The 24,214-nt window shown below is 40.9% G+C and overlaps 1 protein-coding gene across 7 annotated transcripts in view; it reads right to left on the reverse strand.

Moving 5' to 3' along the window:
• The window catches only part of MCTP2 (multiple C2 and transmembrane domain containing 2), a 144,792-nt gene that overhangs the window by 52,443 nt on the left and 68,135 nt on the right, over positions 1–24,214 (reverse strand). For all 7 annotated transcript variants that reach the window (XR_004900245.1, XR_004900243.1, XR_004900244.1 and 4 more), the window contains 4 exons: positions 17,800–17,986; positions 15,229–15,322; positions 10,232–10,334; positions 8,736–8,838 (listed from right to left, as the gene is read on the reverse strand). Coding sequence is in view for 1 of the 7 variants with exons in the window: in XM_028502371.2 (XP_028358172.1) it covers positions 8,736–8,838; positions 10,232–10,334; positions 15,229–15,322; positions 17,800–17,986 (487 nt within the window). In the remaining 6 variants the exon portion in view is untranslated. The remainder of the gene's footprint in view (positions 1–8,735; positions 8,839–10,231; positions 10,335–15,228; positions 15,323–17,799; positions 17,987–24,214) is intronic.

The following is a 24,214-nucleotide window of genomic DNA, read 5'->3' on the forward strand; positions in this document are numbered from 1 at the left end:
TACACAGAAAGACGGTTTTCCTGGCCAGTGGCTAAAAGGAAGGGGCTGCCCCATAAAGACCTGGTTCCCTTCCTAAACGGTGTCCAAACAGGATTCGGAGCTTCCTCTTTTATTCACGGTCTCACTTAATAAATTGTGGGTGTGAAAGTTGAAAGAAATAAATACAAAAAGCAGCATGACCATTTGCCAAGCTGACTTTGGTCCAATTTAGCTTGGCTATCTTAAAATTTCCATGATTTCTTAAGGGTTAGGGAAGGTCAACAGAAGAACAAGAAGTGTCAGTATAAAAAGAAATATTTCATAGTAAAAGAAGTTTTGTTGTTTCGTTGGTTTTTTTTTTTGATTTGGTAAATGATCATTTCCTCTTTCTCAATATCCTAGAATTGTGTCAGCAAAACACAGAATCCACCTAGGGACATTAAAGTAGCTATTAAAGACAGAGAGATGATTAAGGCTATTCAGATTTGGCACTTTAGCATAATATTGTCTTAAAATGTGTAAATTACAAATTTAAAAATTTGTAAGATGTTTGAAAACAAGACAAAACATTAAAGTACCTTTAAACTTCCATAAATACTGTAGTTCCTCCCCTGGATGGGAATTAGAGAGAAATTTGGTATGTATCCTGCCCAAATTTTTATTGAGAATTTATTTTCATAAATATATCCTTGAAAAAAGTATTTTAAGTTTTTGGTCTAGGTATCAAACTGTATGTACTCTGCAACTTCATTTTGTATCTATCAATATGATTTCATATGGAATAATTTATATTAGTATATAGATCTACCTCATTTCTTTAACCTGCTATATCATGTTCAAAATATAAATAAATCACAGTTTATGAATTTCTTGTTGATGAGCATTTGGTTGCTTCCACTTTTTCAGTCTGTCTATTATAAGGAATATCTTTTGGGAAAAAGTAAAGAATAAAAGAGAAAGGGGGCTATACTACTTCATGGGTGAAATATGTTTGGTTCAAGAATAGATCAATGCATTGGAATATTTAGTATCATAATTAAGTGCTGAAATGGTAACCAAAAAGAAAAAAGGTTTAAATAATTTCATTTTCCACAATCTTTTAATTTAATCTTTATTGTATTTTACAGTCTATTCAAATACTAGAATATAGGATTAACAGTTCTGTAAAATCCCAATTTGCTAAACTCCTATAGGTAAGCATTATGGAATAGGAAATAAGAGGAAAGCATAATTTTCTTGTCAAGACTGTTTATTATTGATACTTAGAAATCAGAAAATTATTTCTATCACTTTATAATTTGAAAACCTCCGTTAAACAGGACAATTAAAGCACAGCCAAAAGAAAATTCAGTGTCCTAGGATATAGCTATTTTGATGTTTTTTCCCCTCCTACGATACTGTATTTATACTCCTAGCCTCTGTGAATAAGCCCATCCATTTTCTTGCAACTCTGCCAACTGTAGGCATTTTTATTTAATATACAGCAATTTCATAGGAATAAAATGGCCTCAGGTTGTTTTAATATGTGCTTTTTTAATAACTAATGAGACTGAGCATTTTCTTTCATATGTTTATTAACAGCGGGCCGTGGTAGGACGGTGAGGCCAGATAAACTTGGATTCAATTCCCATTTCTGGCATTTAGCATCTGTGTGACTGTGGGTAATGACTCTCTCCTCGAGTCTCCATTGACTCTCTAAAGCAGAGACCTAGAATATAAATGCTCAAAGATGCGTGCATATTAAACTTTAATCCATTTTATCAAGGTACCTTCAACAAGGCTTGTTCCAAGTTGTGCTCTCTCCAACAGTGTTTGAGAGTCCTATCTCTGTACTTCATCATCACCATCAATGAAAATCTTTACTATATTTATTAACCTGATTGCTTAAAATAATTTAATAATTTAAGTTACTCAAACAAAGGTGATGAAGATGACAGCTTACACTGTATGTGTTTACTATGTGCTATTCTGTAATCACTTTATATTTGCCAAACCATTTACATCCTCACCACAGACCTCCTGTGTAGGTGTCATGATAATTGTCTTCATTTCATCGAGAAGAAAATAGAAACAGAGAGGTTTAGTAACCTACCAAAAATCACACAGCCAGTTAAGAAAGAAGACTGGGTACCAACCCAAACAGTCTGGCTCCATCATTTATACTCTTGATAATCATAATTATGTGTGAATAAAGCATGAGCCATTCATATGATTATTAGTTTATTCTGATGTCTACCTGTTCAAATTAACTTTTCTGCTAGGTTGACATGTCCTTTCCTTATTGATTAAAATAGAAATCCTTTAATGTCACTGACATTATCCATTAGCCTCTTTAATTACTTTTTACAGAACTAGTACATGAATTTATCAAATCCACTGTTTATATATCTTCTACATTATTGCTAATTTTTATCTTCATTAATCCCTTTCTAATTTTCTTTGTTCTATCTTATTTTAGCTCCTTTTGTTGAGATGCTTAAATGATTTTCAACCTTTGTTGTTTAATTATAAAAACATTCAAGTTAAGAATTTCCCCTGAATAGTACTTTTGGCCAGTATCCACAGTTTTTATATGTACTATTTTATTGTTAAATTCTATAGTTGCAGTTTTGGTATCTACATTAGCTACTTGGGACTTTTGTAATTTTTGTTCCTGCATTTCATATACTTTTTATGTATCTACATTTCTATGGGAAATTATTCACATAAAAGGTTCTTGTTTGTTATAACCTCATTGGTAATGAAATTGACTCTTTTAACCCATAAAAAAAACTCCTCCGTGTGTTTGACTTATCTTTTCCTTACATTTGTGGGATTATTTTGCTCATCCATTTCTGTAGTACTGTGTTTGAAGTGTCTCAAAGAAGCAGCAGCTAGATTTTACTCTGAATCGCTGTAAGAAGTTTCTTCCACTTAATAGCAAAGTCTAACCATTCAACATTTAATATCATGCCTCGTGATATGCTCAGGCTTATACATGCCACCTTCCTGTTCTGGGACATTAAAGAAACCCTTCTGGCCATTCGTCTTCCTCCCTTCACCTGTCTGTCCTAACCAAGTGCCATCCACTCTGTATACCACATACATTTCATGGTAACTCCAGCTCCTCAAAGACACCCTTGCATAGTTTCCTGGGCTGAGGTTTGCCTTCTACTATCTTCCTTTATTTATTTCAATAAATACATTGAACCAGAATTAGGCAGGAAGGAGAGTTGAAAATTTGTGGTAAAAAAAATCACCCTTTTAGCCTAACATTGGGACTACTCTTAATTTTTTAAATGTACTTATACATGTATAAATATTAATACAAAGTCAAATATTGGTATTATTTATTTTCATGGCCAAGATTTGTCCAAAAAAAAAAAAAACACCCTGGCTGGCATAACTCAGTGGATTGAGCATGGACTGCAAACCAAAGTGTCGCAGGTTCCATTCCCAGTCAGAGCACATGCCTGGATTGTGGACCAGGTCCCCCAGCAATTGTACATTGATGTTTCTCTCTCTCTCTCTTTCTCCCTCCCTCCCCTCTCTAAAAATAAATAAATAAAATCTTTTAAAAAAACAAAAAACAAAGAAACAAAACAAAACAAACAGAAAAAGATTGTATAAATGTTTCCATTATAATGTGCAAATCTCTTCTTAGGTGAAACCCGGGTACATACTTGATTGGAAATGCAAAGGAAGATTTGCATGGACATTTATTTGGGAAGAGCAATGATAGAGGATTTGTCCCACAAAACTGATTAAGTGAAGCTGCCATGGGTGCAGCTAGTTATCTGCACGTGGCTGCACACAGAAAGCCAGGGGCTGCGTGAGGCCTGTGCCCCTGATCACAGATTCACACGCTGGCATGGACTGCACAGGGAGCTCAAATTTGTTTTGAAATGTAACACTTCGCCCCGGCTGGCATAGCTCAGTGGGTTGAGCTCGGGCTGCGAACCAAAGTGTCGCAGGTTCGATTCCCTGTCAGGGTACATGCCTGAGTTGCAGGCCATGACCCCCAGCAACCGCACATTGATGTTTCTCTCTCTCTTTCTCCCTACCTTCCCTCTCTAAAAAGAAATAAAATCTTAAAAAAAAAAAAGAAATGTAACACGTCACCACACTCCAGATATCAGGAAATAATAACAAATAAATGCTCTTCTTATTTTACAGGAATCTGATTTTCAAAGCCTTCCTAACTTGGCCTATGAGATAATTCTGAGAGGGTCAACATATGTTCAAATAAAAAAGAAGGACCTATTAGATAGGAAGAATCCCACCAGATTTTCAGGACAAAATTAGGGTCACTTAGTTGAGGATAGAAATGTTAAGTAAATCTATGGAATCCGATATTTATTAGGAGATGGCGTCTATGCTGGACACGTTTTAAAACTCTACAATATGTGTACTGTTTTCCAATGCCTATTTACTATATTATTGGTTAGAAGATTTAAGGACTAATGTGGAAATGGGCAAATATTAGAAGTCTTCAGTAATAATTCATCCTAATCATATGTTTGCATCTTTTAATTAGGTGTAAAACATTTTGCATATCTATGTAATTTTAAAAATAAATTTTTAAAAAACTTGAACAGAAAGGAAATATATATAAGGATACCTCATTAGCCTGGATTCTTCCCTTTCTCGTGTGTGTGTAACATACATATATGGTCTGGACAATTTACCACCATGAATAAATGCACTGATTTTAGTACATGGGTTTTAAATGAGCCAATACTCAGCTAGCACATTCACCCTGATTAAAAGAGGTAGCGAATTCACAACAGGCTCCTTATCTAACAGCCTGAAAGGCACTTAGCACATTACCATTTTGAGAGAGATTCAAAGTTGAAGAACATTCTCTATCTTATGCTTAGACATTTAAAAAGGTAGTTTTGCATTTTCTCCAAAAGTGTAAATTGAGTTTTAGTTCATAAAAAAATGTATTCTCACAAAAATTATTCACACTCTTCTCCAAGAAATATAATTTTTGTTTTTAAATATAAAGTAAGATATAATCAGATACTGTTCCATATCCTATAGATGTTATATTGATGAATCCATTTTTATGATTTTCTCTCATATTAAGCAAGCAGAGAAATAAATCTTTCTTCTAAGAAGCACAGAACATGGAATCTATCAGTTATCTTTCTAATGCTTATTTCTGAAATTTCAACCAATATTTTCTTAATAAGGTGGTATAGCACCTCTTAGGAGCTAAGGCCCATAGGACACTGCCTAATTCAATTCCAGCCTCTCTTGCTTACAGAATCTTTTCTGTGCCTCTGTTTCCTCATTTGTAAATGAGGTCAGAATAACAAAACCTGCCTCCTTAACTTGTCAGAAATTTTATAACTTAATAGATGACCAGTGCACAGCACAGGGTTTGCTACTTAAGCATTAGTCGACAGATATGAAATGTTTAAAAACCTAGTTTAAAAACCTAGGTCTAGCCCTGGCTGGCATAGCTCAGTGGATTGAGCGCGGGCTGCAAACCAAAGTGTCGCAGGTTCGATTCCCAGCCAGGGTACATGCCTGGGTTGCAGGCCATAACCCCCAGCAACCACACACTGATGTTTCTCTCTCTCTTTCTCTCTCTCTCTCTCTCTCTCTCTCTCTCTCTCTCTCTCTATCTCCCTCCCTTCCCTCTCTAAAAATAAATAAATAAAATCTTAAAAAAAAACCCTAGGTCTAAATAAGTAAATTTTAAAATACCCTCTAAATCACAAGATAGAATTATGTGAATTTCAAACGATCAACTTAAAATTTTTCTTGTTACACATACTTAGCACTTTGGCATCTTTTACATCACATTTGTATATACACGCTAGGTAGAGAATCGGTGCATCTGGAGAGTGCGAGCTGCAGAAGAAGATCCTGCATAGATCCCACATAGGTCCCACATAGATCCTCTGAAAGAGCAGATCCCTTTCCTAAAGTGTTGGTCCAGGAATCAGAAGCTGAATTGGAAGAGCCATGCTGCACAATGGCTGCTAAAACATCTTATTCAGCTCAATATTCCTGGGCCCCCCCCCACCCCCGAGTCCTTCACAGGAAATGTGGCTCAGGCCATGCTGCCTCTACCCACCAGAGACCTTCTGGATCTGGGCTGACTTCTCCGTGTACCCCACTCCTGTGATATTACAAACAAGCAATGCAAATCAAATCATGCACAGCATGGCTTAAAACCTCAAGTAGTTTTCCCTCACCACTAAAGAAGGGCCAAAGTCTTTCAAACTTCATGCTCCCAGAGTCTTACTCAGTCCTCTCTCTCCCAGGCCACCCTATCCTGTGTCCTTTCTTGTCCCACGTCCACTGTCATCCACCTGGCTCGCTCCATTCCATCCATTCTCTCCACCATGCTATCTCTGGAACTTGACAGCCCAGCCGCAAGTAGGAGCTTTTGAACTTGAAGATTTCCTATCTGGAAGAGTTTCTCCAGACATTCACATGGCTTTCTCTCTTACCTCCTTATGTTCTTGCTCAAACATCCCCTTTCCAGTGAGGCTGTCCCTGGCCAGCCCATGCCAAGCTGCACCCCTGCCCCACACACATATTCTCGCCGTGCCCTTCCCTGCTTTACCTTCTACGTAGCATCTTACGTACTGTCTATGGTTTTGGGTTTTCATTGGTTTGCTTGGTTTTTTCTTTGTTTTTTTTTTTGGTGGGGGGGGGTTGTATGTTGCCTCCTACAACCAAAATATAAGTCCCAAGAGAAGAGATAGGTTTACTGCAGTTGTGGTTAGAGCATTATCATCTAAAGACAGTGCCTGGCACAAACTGGGCCCTGGGGAGATACTTATCAACCACAATGAATGCAGAGATGGTGGGTCCGCTTATTAGCGACCTCGAAAAAGTTGAGGGGGCTGGGGGCTGCTTGAATTTAAACCGAGTCTTTCACTGACCATTTTATAATATCTTGCATTTTAGAGGATATAGTTTGAAAACTGCCACTGGTCCTCCACTAGGGGTGATTTTGCCTCCCTCACAACTTTTGGCCATGTGTACAAACATCTTTGATTGCCAGAACGGCGGAGGGTGGGTGGATGCTACTGACCTCTAGTGGGTAGAGGCCAGGAATGCTGCTCCGCATCCTGCGATGCCAAGGACAGCTCCACAACAAAGAACCATCCCTCTGAAAATGACAGTAGTGCTAACGTTGAGAAACCCCAAACCTGATGTAGCTGGAGGTAATTTCTTAGATCAAGGTCAACAGCACATGGATATTGTACAAGGGAGGAGAGGAAGAAAGTCAGAGAACTTGTTGGTGTTACAGAAAGACCAAATACACAAAGCTTTTACAGGCAAAACGGGGAGGCTGGAAAAAAAGATATGACATATGAAGCATTCACCCAGCAAGGAATAAAATACGCTACTAAAGATTTACCTGCAAAAACAAGGCAAGCAATGTGAAAAATACGTAGAGGAAAGAGAAAAGAAACGTGTGTGAAGGACAGTCTTTGTTTCTCGCCCCTTTAGGCCGCTCTAAAATTCTGCTCCAGGTTCCTGTTACATGTGTTCTTTTAGGAATCACTGACAAAGTTGTAATGAAAAAGGAGGAAATCCCAAATTAGCCTCTCCTCCCTGAGAGCCGGCGGGGCCTGCTGCCGACGGCGCGGAGCATTTGGCAGGAGCCGGCTCTGCAAAGGAGCAGCTGCTCCGCCGCTCTCTTCGAGCAACATCAGGGCTACGAGAACTTGGGGAGAAATTAACCAAGCGATCGGAACCAGAAGAGAGGCGGAGAGGTACAGCGTCGCCCCCTCTGTAAAAATCAGTGAGCTGGTCTAATCTCGTGGTTAAATTACAGGCTGTTCCAGCCGCGATAGTGCACTAATAGCTTTGGAACAATGCATCTTTGGGAGGAAATAAATAAGGCCTTATTGGCTGGTGAGACCATGAGGATGCCACAACAAATTGTATTAATGGCTGGATGAAAAGCTGAAATTCTGTCTTCAAGAGGAGTACATGTGGTACAAACATTCATGTCCAATTAACAGGTGAATCCAGATCCAAATGTTCTTCCTTTGCCCATGTAAGGTCATTCTTTGCTGCTTTCTCCTCTGAATTTTATAGGGCATGCTTCTTTTTTTTTTAAGGTTTTTGTGATTTTTTTTATTCTTGCTTATTCTATTACAGTTGTCCCAGTTTTTCCCCCTTTGCCTCCTCTGCCCATCCCACCCCTTGCTTCTAGCTCTTAGCTTACTCTGGCATGTTGGTTTTTAGCAGGATTTGGAGACAGCCCTCTTTTTCCAAGAGAGGCTCTCAGCTTTCTTCCACAAAGCATTTTTTGAGACTGAAAGCAAACAAGACTACTAAGAAGACAAATACAACTTTTGAGAGAAGGATCTTTAGTAGAACTGAGAACAACTGTGCAGTTACCGGCAATTCATCTTTGAAGAAATGGGCAGTAAAAAGGTAATACAGAAATACAGATATGTTTCTATTAACAAATGGAACATGAGTCATAGATAAGTATTTCTCAAAACCAAAGAGGACCTCCCATCTTAAGACGGAAAAAATGAGAGTGAATTAAATGACCGGTCAAAATGTTTTGGTTGGTTCAATCATAGTCCACTGACACAGAAAACTGTGCTACTTTATATCTGAAACTGCTGAAAATACTTGAGAAGGATAAGGACTAAAACAGTTGTCTCTTGCCAGAGCCAGAAGGAGGATTTTTCACCCTGGTTGACAAAGACAAGTGAACGCCGGACCACAGAAACTTGTCAACTATAAAGTGACTCACACACTGTATATAGACAAATGTAACTTACGGACAGCAAGGGGATGGAAACTTTTCCAAGAAAATCAGGGGGTTTATCTCCATCTTCATCCAACACTGTCACTTCCAAAACATCGTGGATGTCTTTAATAGGACTGTGACAAGAAACATAACACATATTATATACAAAAACACACACGTGAAGTTGGCACCGTGAATGTCTGAAAACATGGTTTCACTAATTAAGTCTGTATGTCCTTAGAGGATAAAACTACCATTTAATTAAATTCCAAAAATTAAATCAAACTGACTATATTCCCAAACCTTCCATCACAGAAGATTCAGTCATCCATATAAAAAAGTCAACTTTCTTAACTCTGCGACATTTTCCATGTCAACGTGCATCAAGAACAGGACTGTTCAATAAACAGGAGGAAGCGAGAGTGGGAGACAGAAGGAGGAGAGTAAAAGGAGAGTGATTTCAAAGTAGCTTCCAAGTGAAAAGAGCAAAAATAAGACTGCATTTAAATTAATGAAGAATTTACTTAAAAAAAAAAGAAGATCAAAATCACTATTTGCTAAGGTCCGTAGAAGGCTTCCTATCACTGTAATACCACATACGAAAACTCCCACCATATTTTGAAAAATTGTTTTATGCTGACCCAAAGCCTAACATCAGCTACGATGAAAACTGGAGCCGAGCCGTGGTCCTTGGAAATATCTTCAGCCAATAAAAGATTCCGGCAGGAGCCCATTTGCAAACCCACTTAGCAGAGTTCACCCACTTCTCATGGATCCTTGGGAACTATCTGCTTGGGAACCATCAACACCATTGAAAACCAACTTCATCCTTTCAGTTAGAAGCCAGACAGAGCACTTCTTCCATCTTGGGAAGATAGAGCGCCACCATTTATTTCACCCCGATTCGACAGGGGCCACACCTGGATGCTCGGGTGCCTTGGAATCTACAGCAAACTAGGGAATGCATTCAGCCTCCTAAAGGCCTGAGTTTGAAAGTGCACAGGGCATCACTACGGAGCGGGTCATCCAGATTAACTGGAATGCAAGGAGCCTTTGGGAGTCTTTGAGGAATCGCAGATCATCTGTATTTTTGTTTTCAAAAGACTCTGGCAGAATATAAGCCTTCAGGCCTTAAAATAAGGATGTAATATGTAAGCTCCTTGAATTTAAGGTGGGCCTGCATTTGTAATTTTCTGTAACCCAGAAATGAATTCATCTGCATATAGGGCAGCTTCCACTTACTCCCAGATTAATTTAGTCACTAAAAGATCGGCTTTATATGCCTCCTTTAACACTCCCATGCAGTTCCAAATGGTCTCTTCTATTATTAACACTAAAGTCTATAAAAACGAAAGGATAAAAGGTTTTCAGAAGGAAAAAAAAAACAATAAAATTCATTCTTGGCACATAAAAATGGACAGCAAGTTCCACTCAAGAGCCTCGGCTGCCCCAAACATATCAGGGAAAATTGGTCTCTACGTTCAAGCCACCCCCACCCCTGCATATCCCAGAAGCTAAAGCACTTACAACGTGAAAACTTTGTTCCACTCGGGGTTGAGGGTTTTGTAAATGGTATGCGTCTGAAGCCGGTCATTGCCTAACTCCAGCAAGCAAAAGGGATCGCTCTTCCCTGGAAAGAGAACACAGACAGCAGTCAGAGACAAATGAATCTCAGAAGCAACAGGGGCCATGTGGACAGGAGCCACGTGTTTCTCAAACAGTAAAACCGTACTGGCTGAAAGAAGGAAGGGGTGCCCTCTTTCCAGCAGGCCACGCGGAAGCCCTGTGCGGGAATTTGGGACAAGAACAGGTCCTCCGAGTGTTGAAAGTTTAGCATCATTAACAGATTGGGGCGGACACTCACTCAACCCAGGTGCAGCCTGGAGCGCCCATGCCCACACAGGAGTCTAGAAGCACGTGTTCGCTTGCCATGTGTGAAAGCACACTTTCGTGGCTTGTTTGGAAACAGGAGCTCATCTCCGTTTCCCTCCTCGATTCCCTTTGAGTTAATATAGATCAGAACTCCTACAACCCGCAGCCTAGGATCCCTTCCGGGCTTGCGTACGGTGTGAGAGAAGTGAGAAAAAGTATGAGCGTGGCTATTTAGGAGTTAAAACTGCTTTGGGATGAGTGTCCACAAACACATATGATCCCAATATACTTAGTACATTTTGAGAAACTATGCCACATTTTTTGGTGCTCACAAACATGCAAAAGTATAGTTCCCAAAAGTCAGCTCAAAGTTTTTACCTTAAAAAGAAAAATAAAGCTTAACCCTTACTGATCCCAACTTACCTCTTTGTTTTCTATCCTATCTCACACAGCTTCCAAAAGAAAAAAAAAATAAAGAAGGTGAGACAATCCAAAACCCAAAGCTGGACCCAGAAAGTTACCACGTACAGATTCTCTCCCCTTATGCTGGGATTGCCAGGACGATCCAGAAGTGCAGCTGTCAGGGAAAGAATGAATGGCTCTATAATGTCCGTAGGACGGGAACACATGGCCCGCCGCCGCAGCTCACTGGCAATTTACAAAGCCGCGCGCACTAAATTAATTGGGGGCATAAGGACAGATGCTCCTCCAGCAAATGGCCAAGGAGACCCAGGCCAGGGCCTAATGCAGAGAGTGCTCAGGCCTCTTGACCTGCTGGCCTACCATTCAGGTCGCTGAACTTACATCTAATTCACTTAATAACCAGAAGATACCGCACATCACTGGAGAGACTGACATGTGAGGAGCCTGCAGGAAGGTTATATTTTTAAAAAGAGAGAGAGAGAGAGAAGAAGAGCAGATGCATGGCTAAGGGTCAGCCTGAAACAGGAGATTCCATACAACTGACTAGCAGCCTGGACACTTAGATGCCTGGCCAGAGCTTTTAAGTCCGTGCTATGATCTCATCGGCCAGTAGGCAGCAAGCAACCCATGGACATAAATGAATGAGTCCACATTGTCAGTTACAAATAACAAAAATGGCCCCTGTCTAAAAGTAGCAGAAAATGCATTCATTAAAATAATATTAAACGGCTTTCAGAATCTTTGCAAACATTCCCTAATCAGGCCTGAGAAGGCACTTGAAACCAAGGAATGCTTAGGAAGACACAGACACTAGAATCTCAGTCCTTAGCTCACACTGGGAAACGTCTGGTGTGGCGTCTGCTTCCCAGGAAAATGGGCCCCACGGGCACACCTGTCTCCGGACCCTGAGGACGGCCGCCTCCAGGATGAACTCTCTGTGTCTGCTACTGCCTCACTTGATGTCAAGGCCCTGGAGGGGGCATCTGACTGCTTCTGCCCAGCCAAGCACCCGTGCCCTAACTGCCAGTGCTCCGAAAGGGAGGGCTGGCTTCTCAGCTTCTATGAATGCAAGTGGGCTCTGAGCCCCGCTCCAAAACATACCATGGGCACTGTCCCACCCTCGAAGGGGGTTTCAGATGTTAGACAGTCCAAATCTAAAGGACACCAAAATGCATCTGTCAAGTTCTTGCTTCTACAAAGACCGCTTTACTCTGGGAATGATTTGCAGGGCATGCGGTAGGGAGGAACCTGCCAGTGTTAAAGAACACGCTGTCTCCTCAACAGCCGTGAACATGGGAAAGGGCACGTGCTCTGGGCTTAGTGCTCAAGCAGATGATGCCGGCTTCCTCAGCCCAAGCTGAAACAGCTACTTAACTGTTTGTCAGAGACAGTTAGTAGGTGTCAGAGCTGCTCCTCCAGAGACACCAGCGTGACGTTTCATCAGCACTTGCTGCGGAGAAACTGTCTGACACTTTTAATGAAAGCCCTGTGGTGACTCCGCAGCAGGGCGGAGACAGGCAGCCCGTGGTGCACAGCCACAGGTGGCCGCGAGCTGTGGCCCCTGCACACTCAGCTGTCCCAGCTAATGAGGACCAGACTTCCTCCTAGAAACTGGAAACTCCAGCGATGTGTCTCCACAGAACACCCGGCACCAACCCTCTGAAGATAATTCCGTCAAAGCTCATTAAAATGCCGCATTTATTAATATCACAGAATAAACAGGCAGAGAGGAGGAAGGAGGAACAAAGACATTTAGGCATTTATAGAATACTTTATGGATTGATTTTTTTCCCTGAAAAGTTTTCAAATGTAAAGGGCCTTTCCATAAAATTCTGGTAACAAGTACTTTTACTTGGGATAAGAATGATTTCCCATAATAAATGAAATGCCCAAATGTTCCCCAGTGGTACTAAGCAAACACCACCAGGCAAACTGACATGTACACGCTTGGGTCTGTACTTTTCCTCTCTGCTCCACCTATTTGTGCAGGTAAAACAACTTGATGACCTCTTCCACATCCGGAAGCCATGTCACCTTGACACGGTCACACCATTGGCCATTGAGTTTTACGGTGTTTTAGCACCTCGCACTCAATAGCCTTCGCTATTTCCGACACCACTTTAAAATCCATTTACATTCCTTGAACGGCAAGTAGAGGTTTCTCATTTAAATAATTTTACCTTTATATGAGTTACAGAAGTCGAGTGACAAGTCATAAACGCATTTTAGAGGTCATGTCGTTCATCTGACCAGTATTTATTAAGCATGCACTCTGCTCCTGGCACTGAACCAAGCCCTGATGGACACACGCCACCAGGTCATTACCTTTATGGCACTCTCATAATAATCTCTGCTTTTTTAGCAAATGTCACCTTTTCCATGAAAACTTCCTTCATGTTCCCCGCCCATGGGCTGAGTGCTCCCATCTTTGATCTCTGTCTATTTCCTTATATCTCTTATATTCCGCATCTGTGCATTTCTGCTCCCTATTGAGCCCTATATTTTACTGAACAGCCCCATGCAGGAAAATCCAACATATGCATGCCCCTACCACCCCTGTGAAGAGTGCCATGGCCCAGTGACACAGGACAGCGGGGACATTCCTGGTTCCTGGTGATGGGTGTTGGCTGGAGGGAGCCATGCTGAGCCCACTCTGTGCAAGAAGCTGTGCTTCATGCGGGTTCTCATTTAATCCTCTAGGAGGTAAGGAACGTTGGTGCAGAAGAGGAAACTCAAGTTCAAGGAAATTTAATCTGGCTGGTTCAAGTCCACAAAGAATTTATCATGGAGGTGACTTTACAGCAAGGTTTAGGAGAGGGCTCATTTGGGTAGCAGAAATGGGTCGGTCTTTCTTAATGAGACATGGATAGATCAGAGCCTTAAATTTATTAACAAGATAGATAGATAGATAGACTTGAGACAAAATTTCTTGAGATATCAAGAATGGTAGGTTTGAAAAGTGCTGTATCTACATTCTTAGATGGAAGTAAAAATAATTTGTGCTGTAAAACTGGAAGATAACTCTAAATGTGCTCTAGTGATGACACAAGTACTGATACCAAAGGCGCATGAGAAATGTTTGAATTATTTTCACAAGTCAGTATGATACTATAAACATTTCCAACTAATTAATGACAAATTAGAAGTGGTCATCTCAGTGTTTTTTATCTACAACCCTGAGATATTCATATTGGCCAAAAAATTTTTTGGATTTTTCACTGGGTATTTCCTTAAGGTCAAGATCATCTTATTTTGAAGCTTATAAAGAGGTTATTTCCATAGTTTTATTTTCTGAGAGGGAGGGAAAACTTTTTTTCTTAAACAAAGTTAACATTCTCCATCATTTTTATAAAGTGTTTAAAATTAAAATTCTCTTTTCCAAAGTTTGAGCTTCCTCAAACTCTATCGAAAGTTCAGAGGTTACATAAATTCAGTATAATTATTTCTGCTGGAGGAAGAGAGAAGACCGCATTCTAAAAATATGAGAAAAAAAATAAACATGCAATACCACGTCAATAGAACCATGCTGTGTATAACATTCTTTGTATTCATCAATTTACTTGGTAAAAAAATACCTGTCTTACAGGTGTCTAAGTTGTTAGTCGGTACAGGGGAGTGGTTTGGCGATGGGTGAAGAGTCACCCACCAATCAGACACTGGAAGGTCCGGATTTCTCTCTTCCCAGTCAAGCACAGTTCAGCACAAAGCATGTCTACTCTAGCCAATGTCTGAAAGTTTCAGTTAGTGAAGCACCAAGAGAAACTTCGTGGAAAACATTGTTAGCTGCAAAGGCTGAGTCTGGAAGCTGATTCGGCAAACACTTCTCTGTAACAGTAACCCAAAACCTCGTCCACGGGGCCAACTTGCAGTTGACAATGTTTTATACACATAATAAGATGATGTCTGATTAGTTGACTCTTGGTACCAGAAATCCTTATATACGTGTATAGGGACCTGATTCTTAAAAAAGTCACTTTGGAGCAAAAAGGGTAGGTAATACCTATTTTTTACCAGGTTGGCAAAAAAATAACATTTTTTTGGTGTGCTTCAGAATTTTAGTGATGAGTTATGCGCACCACGAGATGAGAAAGGTTGAAAATCGCTGCTCTGTTTGGAAGAGGATGATTGCTGTGTACATGCGCCCACTTATGAAAACACCTTGCTTTGCCTTAGATCGTGTCCAAGAGAGAGAGAAGCAAAAATTAAAAATGAATGAGGACGCTGTGTACCTGAGAAGTCCGCAGCTAAGAGGTCCACTGCCTTCAAAACCTTCACTTGTAAGATGCCGACGTCCTTCATGTCCCTCAGGGAGTTCTGTAAGCTCTGAGGGGGAGAAACATGGGTCACAAATGCAAACAGCTTTCTACCGCACTATTTAATGATGCGAAGTCCTAGAAGGAAGAACATTCGGGTTGGATCGCCCCCTTTCTCATGTAACGCTTAGAAACGTTCACTGAGTGCGTCGTATCAGTCAACGGGACAGTTAGGCTTTGACAGCAACCAGAGGAAAAGTGACTGAGAATTAATTAACTCCAGCTTCAAAATGAACACATTACAAACACATACAATCAACTTTTAGCATCGCCCCCTGGTGAAAGCGCAGGCATCCCACCGGGAAAATATGTGTGCAACCGCATTCCTTCTCCTTTTCCCCTTCTTTCACTTTAATGAAACTTCTAAATCACCCAGAAAGGCACCATTATTCTGACCTAGTTTGTGCAAACTTTATGGATACCAGAGGACTCAACTTGGACCCTCTGCAGATACTAATTAGCACTGCAAAGAGAGTCAGGATGGAAATAAGAGTGCATTTGCTGGCCCGTGCTGTCGCTAGCTCATTAAATCAGAGATTGAGCATCAAGTATCACCTTTTATTCCCATTTATTTTAAGGCTTAGTTTGCATGAGCCAAAGCTTCCATACAGGGTGGGGCAAAAGTAGGCTTACGGTTGTGACTACAGTTTATTCTTGTCTTATTATTTACTAATTAATGTATTATTCTCAATATGAACTACTGTAAATCTACTTTTGCCACACCCTGTATGACTACTGATATATTAAATTAGTAAATATATATTCAATATGTCTACTAATTCTTAAGCAGGTGTAGTAATCTTTAGATGTCTATGGACTTCGCATCCTTCAAAAATTGAGATGGAAGAGATATATGCAGATAAACTCTCTTTAGATGCCTTTATAACACAAGCAGTAAAAAGGATGCCACTTTTGATACAGTTTTTCTGCCATCATCCAATAACTAAAAACCTGTGATAAGCAGACCCTGGGGATTTATGGAAGGACAGGAAAACCCTTATTATTGAGGCATTTGGAGTTAAAATAATAAAAGCTTCATAATCACTAAGGTTTGCTTAACCTAACATGTACCATTTCTAAGAACTTTCAAAAAGTAGTTTCTGCTCTGTATTGTCCATCTAAAAAATAACAACAACAAAAAACCAGTGTTTAAGTTTAAATGAAAATATTTTAAGTAAATACTTTTCAATTTAGAGATGGAAATGCTTTTGAAGGTGTCTAGTCTCACAACCTAAAACACAATCCAGGCATCTGAAACTTGTATCTTGTACTATAGTGTTTCTCTCTTAACATGCCAGCCAGCTTGGTAGCTAAAAAAAAAAACTCTTGATATTTCTATTTTGATTAGTCTTTCCAAATCTCTTTTCAATGAGCAGCACTCTGCAAGTCCCGGGGGGAATTTTTGAAAACAGTCACCATGATCTTTTCTAGTGTCACTTTACAAATATATGACACTCTTCACAGATTTGGCAAAATTTCCAATGTAGCCACTGGAAAACGTGGAGAGACATTTTATTTCTCATCATCCACCTTTCATTTGCTTCACTAAAGCCATCAGAAAAATACAAACAGTGGATTCTGTCGAAACATCTTTAGAGTATGCCAACCCCGCACAAAGAAATTTGTGTTCACAATAAGATGTGTGGCTAGGTTCTGTACTCCTGAAGACAAAGAATTTTTCAGTTAATCAATACACCTGCCCAGGGAAAGCTTTGTAGGCACTAGAGTTTAGGCTGAGAATAATACTCCCATTAAATAAAGATCCATCTTTGCTTCATTTTTATGCCACGTTCCTGAAGCATGTCTTCCATGTGTGGCAATAAAATAAACATATTGATTTGTACAGAAGATGTGCTAAAAATGGAATGCAAATAAAGACACCTAGAAAGCTGGAGTAGAAAAAAGTAAGTGAAGATGACAAAGCTATTTGATTTACAAGGGCTGAGTGGACTTTTAAGCACATCGCACTACTTAGACAAAAATCTCAAACTGCCAACGTTACCCCGAGGGGGACAGAACCACAGTCTTCTGGGCCTGTCAAGGGCCGAGCTTTGCTTTGTAAGACACGAGCACTTTCTCACTTGAACCTAAAAGCTTCTGGAAAAGCAATGATAACATTGCAAACACGAATGGCTGCTTAAAAAAGAACTACTTTTGTGAACTTCTATTAAAAGTCCTACTCACATAGGCAGACACGCCCCCCAGCAGGTGTCCTCCTTAAGAACTTCTATTTTCTCCAAAAAGTACCTAAAACTATAAATTCAAAACGCTTCTGTTGGTTTGTAAAAGAACAAGAAGGTAAACTGCAATCTGCTTCTACCTTCTCATTAACGCACCAACCTCTAGATCTGATGTCTGGTTTGATGAGACATACCATTAACCATGGGACAAAGATCTCTTTTTATGCAGTTTCTCAATTCACAGGCTTTGGTGCAACTTAAAAGTGGCGGAGCAAGTGGGAACGGTGTAACAAAGCCAAGAACTCACATAGCGCTGGGTGATCTGCTTTCTCTCGCTGGGGTCCGCCAAGGGGCACACACACAGATCGGAGACAGACACTCCCGCACAGGGAGTGAGCATGATCAGCATCAGGAGAGCCCCCATGCAGCTGTCCAGGGGCAGCTCCAAGCAGTTCGATTGCTTGAGTGGCAGTGCCGCGATATCCACTTTACATCTGGAAAAGCAGAAACCAGAGAAAGAAAAGCAGTCAACTCACGGCCACTTTGGAACCTCCAAAGCACCCCCATGTTCATTTCTCACCCCTGAAACCACACCGGGCATGGGAGGTCGCTGGGGCTCCCCTGGCTAATCATTATACTCCCAGCCTAACACATTCTAAAATGAAGGAGAAGAGGAGGTACAAAAACAAATGGAATCGCAAATAAAAAGAGGAGTCGATCCTTGACAAGTAAGGGCTGTTGAAAGACGATGAGATCAAGAATTAGGGAGAAGCCCTGGACAAGTAGCTCAGTTGGTGAGAGCATCGTCCACACAGGCCAGGGCTGTGAGTTTAATCCCTGGTCAGGGAACGTAGAATAATCAACCAATGAATGCATCACTAAGTGGAACAACAAATCGATGTCTGTCTCTCTCTCTCTCTCTCTCTCTCTCTCTCTCTCTTCCCTCTTTCCCCTCTCTCCCTTTCTCTGTCTAAAAATCAATGAATAAAAACTTGCAAGAATTAGGGAGAAAAAAAGTTTCCAACTTTACGTATTATGGCTCTACATGGTTTCTCTGCACTGTGCCTTTTTCCAGCAAAGAGAATAAAGGGTAAAAACCAAAAAGCAAAGAGAAATGTAAGTGGGAGAGGGTTCATGAAAAAACCGTTTTCTTCCAGATTCACGCCAAGAGGCAAGCTTTTATGTAAAGAAACATGTTAAGGTGTTTCCCGACTAGGCCCAGTTCCATAGGGTTCCCCGGGTGGATTTCCTTTTGGACAAATGGAGCATGAAGTGCTGTTCACGGATCCCACTTCCGCGGCACTGCTGAGAGGCTGTCCGCATCTGCTGTAAATTGTGTGTTTTCCACCTCTTAACAGCCCATATTCTGGGGATGTTGAAAACCTCAAACACATTTAAACACAGAAGCAAACACCGATAAGGGGAGACTGAGGTGCTAAGCACTTGTTTGCTTTAATGCAGAAAACTTGGGGTTTGCCTGGACCACACCTGCTTTGTTGGTGCAAAGGGTGGAGGAGAGGGAGGGATGGAGTGTGTGTGTAATTCTCCCTTGTCCTTCGAAGCTATTGAATCAGATGAATATTTAAGGCTTTATAAAAGGATGAAAGTCCTGCCCCTTCTCATAACGTCTGACAAGGACGGATTCTCACCCTAAATTTTCAGTGGACTTTGTATGTGTGCAGATAATTAGAAATAGTAAACTCACCTAATAGACTGTAGAGCAATTTTGAGCCATGTGGATATGTAAAAAGTTCCGGTTTAATAAAATTGAAAGTAAGCTCACAATCCCTTCCCAATTAAAAGGAAAAATATCAATAGGATTGAAAGTCTATACCATTTTTTACTAGAGAATAAAAAATATTTTAATACTGACATGTATGTATACAAATTAAATATATGTGGGTATTTTCAAATCAACACAAGTGATTCAGGTTACAAGAAGAGGTAGCAATTAGAGATTAGAGTTTTTGCATGTAATACATTCATCACATATTTCTACTGAAGGCACATTATAAAAAAATATGTCTTTTTACATAATCCCTGTATGACTTGAATCAAAACAATTTTTTTCCTGGAGCTTATGGAAAGTTAAAGCTTACTGTTGTGAAAAGGCAGGTTACAAACTATTTTTATTGAATAAGCAAGCATGTAAAAAGTGGGGAATTAATTTTGCTTCAAAAGAAAGTTCCAGGACTTTAACTCTGCCGTTTCTGTAAAAACTAAGTACCCAAAAATTCTTAACTAATACAGCAGTAATGCATCTGGCAGGAGCACTCAGCTGAGCATTCTTTTATATTGTCACATACTCTTTCCTTTAATAAAACTCTGTCTTATGGAAAAACAAAGGATCCAGATTTGTGAGAACTTTCTCTAGGGATCACTTTTTCCCGCCCAAATTAGCAATAACCTCTTTAGGGCACATTCATTTTAATATCATTAATAATGGAAATTTACTTTTGTCCTAAGCGTACCATTTTGTTATGGTGGTGGTTTTTGTTGGGTTTTTTAACAACGAAAAGTTATTTCGAGATAAGAGCTCAGAGAACAACTAACGTGTGAGAGTCACAATGATACACAATGAGACGATCATAGAAATGTTTGCAGATCACTCAGAATGGACATGACATTAATTCTAAAAAGTCTCCTAGGAAGACTGGGAGCCATATTAACATATTTACCATAACTTTGCCAACTCTCCTAGTGATTGCTTAAAGCCACAACTTCCTCGTACAGAGCGGTTTCTTATTGTAAACAAATGCTAAATCATGCACCAGACAAAATGTGAAGCGAATACATTTTCATGAACTTTCAGGCATTGCCACCCACTGGGAGACTTTTGCACCTATCTTGTCTTTAAAGGTTATTCAGATAATGAAGAAAAAAACACCTGCATAATATTATCTATAAAATAGGCAGAATATAGAAGAGCCCTATAAACAACAGATTGGGGGTTTCAGCACAAAATGAATGGCATTTACAATCTCAGTTAACTAATGAGTAATTTCAGCCAAATACTTTCTTTGAATTTCTTAGGGACTTGAAGGAGCAAGTTAAATTGATGGGTCTCAGCCTCCTGGCCTTTGTTGCAAATACTCAACCCTCCTGAGGTAGCATGAAAGCAGTAACAGACAACATAAACAAATGAACTGCTGTTTTCCAATAAAACTTTATTCACAAAACAGGTAGCCATCTGGATGTGTGGCCCGTGGGCCCTAGTTTGCTAGTGCTTGCCCTAGAAAGATGCTGATCATTCAGCTACGCTAAGTTATGCCAATGAAAGCATTTTAAAAATTGACAAGATTGGTTGCTGACAGAAGAAACACATTGATAAGGGTATCAGAAATATTGACCTAAGAATAACTTTCTTTAAGATTTTATTCATTTATTTTTAGACAGAGAGAGAGAGGGACAGAAACATCAATGTGTGGTTGCCTCTTGCACACCCCGCACTGGGGACCTGGCCTGCAACCCAGGCACATGCCTTAACTGGGAATCAAACCAGCGACCCTTTGGTTCAAAGGTCAGAGTTCAATCCACTAAGCCACACTGGCCAGGGCATTTTTTAAAAATAACTTTCAACTCACCACAGCCTAAGAAATTCTGGCCAATCTATTCAAATATGTGGATGTAAATTTAAAAAAAATGATAAAGCAGTAAAACTTATGAAATGGCTTTTCTACCTGAAAGATGGATGTGGAAAACATGTGCTCAGAGCATCTAGGTAAAAAAAAAAATTGTGATTAAGTAGTAGCATTGGCAAATGAGGTCTGTTCCAGAGGCATCGGGTGTGCATTCACCCGCAAGGGCAGTGACCGTGTCTGACAATCATTCAGAAGACGCTACACACGGGCCCTTGGCTGAGCAGAAAACTCTCGTTCCAAAGTCAGATCTCAGAATGCTTAGCCAACAATAGCTCCACTATGACAACAACCTTTACGTTACAGGGGGAAAAATAGCAGAGTCACTGATGACTCTGCACCCGGAGAGGAGCGGCCCTGGCTCACCGGCAGGAGCTGGAAGCCAGCGGTTCTGAGGCCTCACTTCTGTCCTCCTCTCCAGTCTCATCTTGTGACGCCACCCACCTTTCCTGTTCCTTTCAGGGATCTTAAAATGTGTTCCTCTCCTCTCTAGGCCTTTGCCCTTGTTGTCCCACGTTTCTGGACAGTTCTCTAATCTCCTTGTTGGGTGAATGACCTCCCAACACACAGGTCTCAGCTTAAACCTCTTTTCTTCCAGAAGGTCGACTCTTTGCACCCCAAGCCACTGCCTGCTTGCCTGTGTAGCCCAAAACTCACTAAAGGCCGAGGGTGGGACCCACGCCTGTGTCATTTTATACCAAACCCTCAGTGTTTTGTGAGATGTCTGACACTCGGTGGGCTCTCTCTTTGCTGAATAACATGAACAAGCAAAAAATAAATAAATCCCCGTGGTGGAACAAAACTCCAAGTCAAAATATCCAAATTACAAAGGCAGTGTTTCTGGTTAACCAACGAAATCTTTGGCAGTCTCTGTTTCCTCCCGTGTATAAGAAAGGAATGGAATGACATAATTTCACTAGCCTCCTCCCAGACGAACAGTTCTATTCACCTGAAGAAAACAAGGCTAAATTACTTTTTTTTTTCCCTCTTTGCAACAGGCATATATTAAAGCTATCCTCTGGAGCCAACAGGCAGTTAATGTGCTGATATAGCATTGTTTCTGACCTCCTGTGCGCGTGTCTTTCTCCATTAATCCCCCAGCATTTTAATGTTTTAATTCAACACATAATTTTACCATATCAGTCAGCCCAACCTGCTCACATCTCCCTTGCCACGCTAGCTTTTAACCTCCTATTCATTACCATAATTCTATGTTTTATATTACAGACTGGTCAGCTTTTAACTTAAATGCAAGGGGCAGAGAAGAGTGCCATAGTTTTAAAAGCTGTAAATCTCCGAGGCTAAGGAAGGGGGTGAACGGGAAGAAAACGGTGACTGTGTCAAGCGTGGCTGTAAAAGCAGATCGACGACATGGAATGCAATCTGTGCAGAGAAATATTCCAGGCCTGATTCTCCACGGCGTCAGAGGCACTAATAAGCTGGGAGAGCGTCCGGGCCCCTCTCTAAGTCGCCCTGAGGGGCCGAGGACGCGGCTCTGAGGCAGCCGCGTGAGAATGGGCTGGAGCCTTCTCATTCTTAAATTTCCCGGGCTAAATGAAGTGTGGAAGATTCTATAATAAGTTCATCTCTCTAGTCTCCTTGATATGTAAAATAGGCATTGAGGAAATGATATGATTACTTTGAAATGGAACAGCTTTACAATGGGAGAGTCTATACTTTATATTCTTGCTATTTTGTTTAAAAGTTGAAGCAGCTTAAACTTAGCTTCAGATCTTACTTCCCCTAAAACGTCACTCTTTCTGGACCACTGATGGACTCTAGGATCAAAGACTTTCTTTCCTTCCTTCCTTCCTTCCTTCCTTCCATCCCTATGAATAAATCTGGTTTCAGAGGGAGCTGCCCAAGCACCTTCATCTCACCAGCGACCAGCACTGACCTGCTCGGGAGTCACCTGTAGCTCGTGTGGCAGGTGCGCTGTGACACAATGGGGTTTCAGAACTCCACAGGACTCAGGAGAGCTTAGAGGAGGCTGAGTGACTGGCAGGTCCATGTTTTCATTGTCCCCAAGCTAACAACCCACCAAGGCCAATGTGATTTCTCTTTATACACCCACCCAGTACCCCAACTTTTTATCCACAGCTACAATCTCCAGCATTGTTCAGATTAATGCCCACTGCTTCATCCTTCAGTCAACAAATGTCTATACCACCATGCTCTTGGAGAAATTCACTGCTCACTTCTACAAAAGGAATTAAAAATGACTACCCTGTGCTGAAAAAACAACGTGCTGAATTTTACTCGTCACCTTTCACGTACTTAAATTGTGTTATTTTAGTTGCAAGTGTTGTAACTACAGTTGCCCTACAGAGAAATCTCAAGACGAATAGAAATAATGATGTCTACCATTTCAGGGCTCAAAAAGACCTAAGTACCTAATAAACATTGTTGCTGGGAGTCACGATGACCCTGCAGTTGGCCAGCAGCCCCACTACACAGATAGGGAACTAGATTCCACAAGCAAGTTCACTGCCCAAGGTCACCTAGCTACAAACGCTATGGCAACCAGCAAGCTCAGGATGTCCGACTCAAGGGCTGGTGTTCCTTCCTTCGTGTCAAGCTGCCTGCGAGGGGAAGCTTCACTGACATGAATTTCCTCAGGGAGGTTATTAGAGCTTCAAATTACTGCATCAAGGTGTTGTTCAAAAACAAGCTTTGGGACAGAGAGGCCTCAGAAGACACTTAGGACTCACACTGTCAAAGGGACTCCTAATGCAAAAAGGCATTTCCCAACATTTGAGAGATCAAATAACTGAGCCTTAGAATTACAACGACAAAGAAAAGAAAATGACAGCCCTGGCTGGTATGACTCCGTGGATCGAGTGCTGGCCTGCAAACCAAAGGGTCACTGGTTCGATTCCCAGTCGGGGCTCATGCCTGGGTTGTGGGCCAGGTCCCCAGTAGGGGGTGTGTGAGAGGCAACCACACATGGCTGTTTCCCTCTCTTTCTCCCTCCCTTCCTCTCCCTCTAAAAATAAATAAATAAAATCTTTAAAAAAAAAGAATATGAGAAAAAAGTGAAATTTTCACCATGAGCAGGAAATGGTAAGGAATGGGTCTGTGGTA

This window comes from Phyllostomus discolor, chromosome 12 (assembly GCF_004126475.2).
Source record: "Phyllostomus discolor isolate MPI-MPIP mPhyDis1 chromosome 12, mPhyDis1.pri.v3, whole genome shotgun sequence".
Lineage (NCBI taxonomy): Eukaryota > Metazoa > Chordata > Mammalia > Chiroptera > Phyllostomidae > Phyllostomus > Phyllostomus discolor.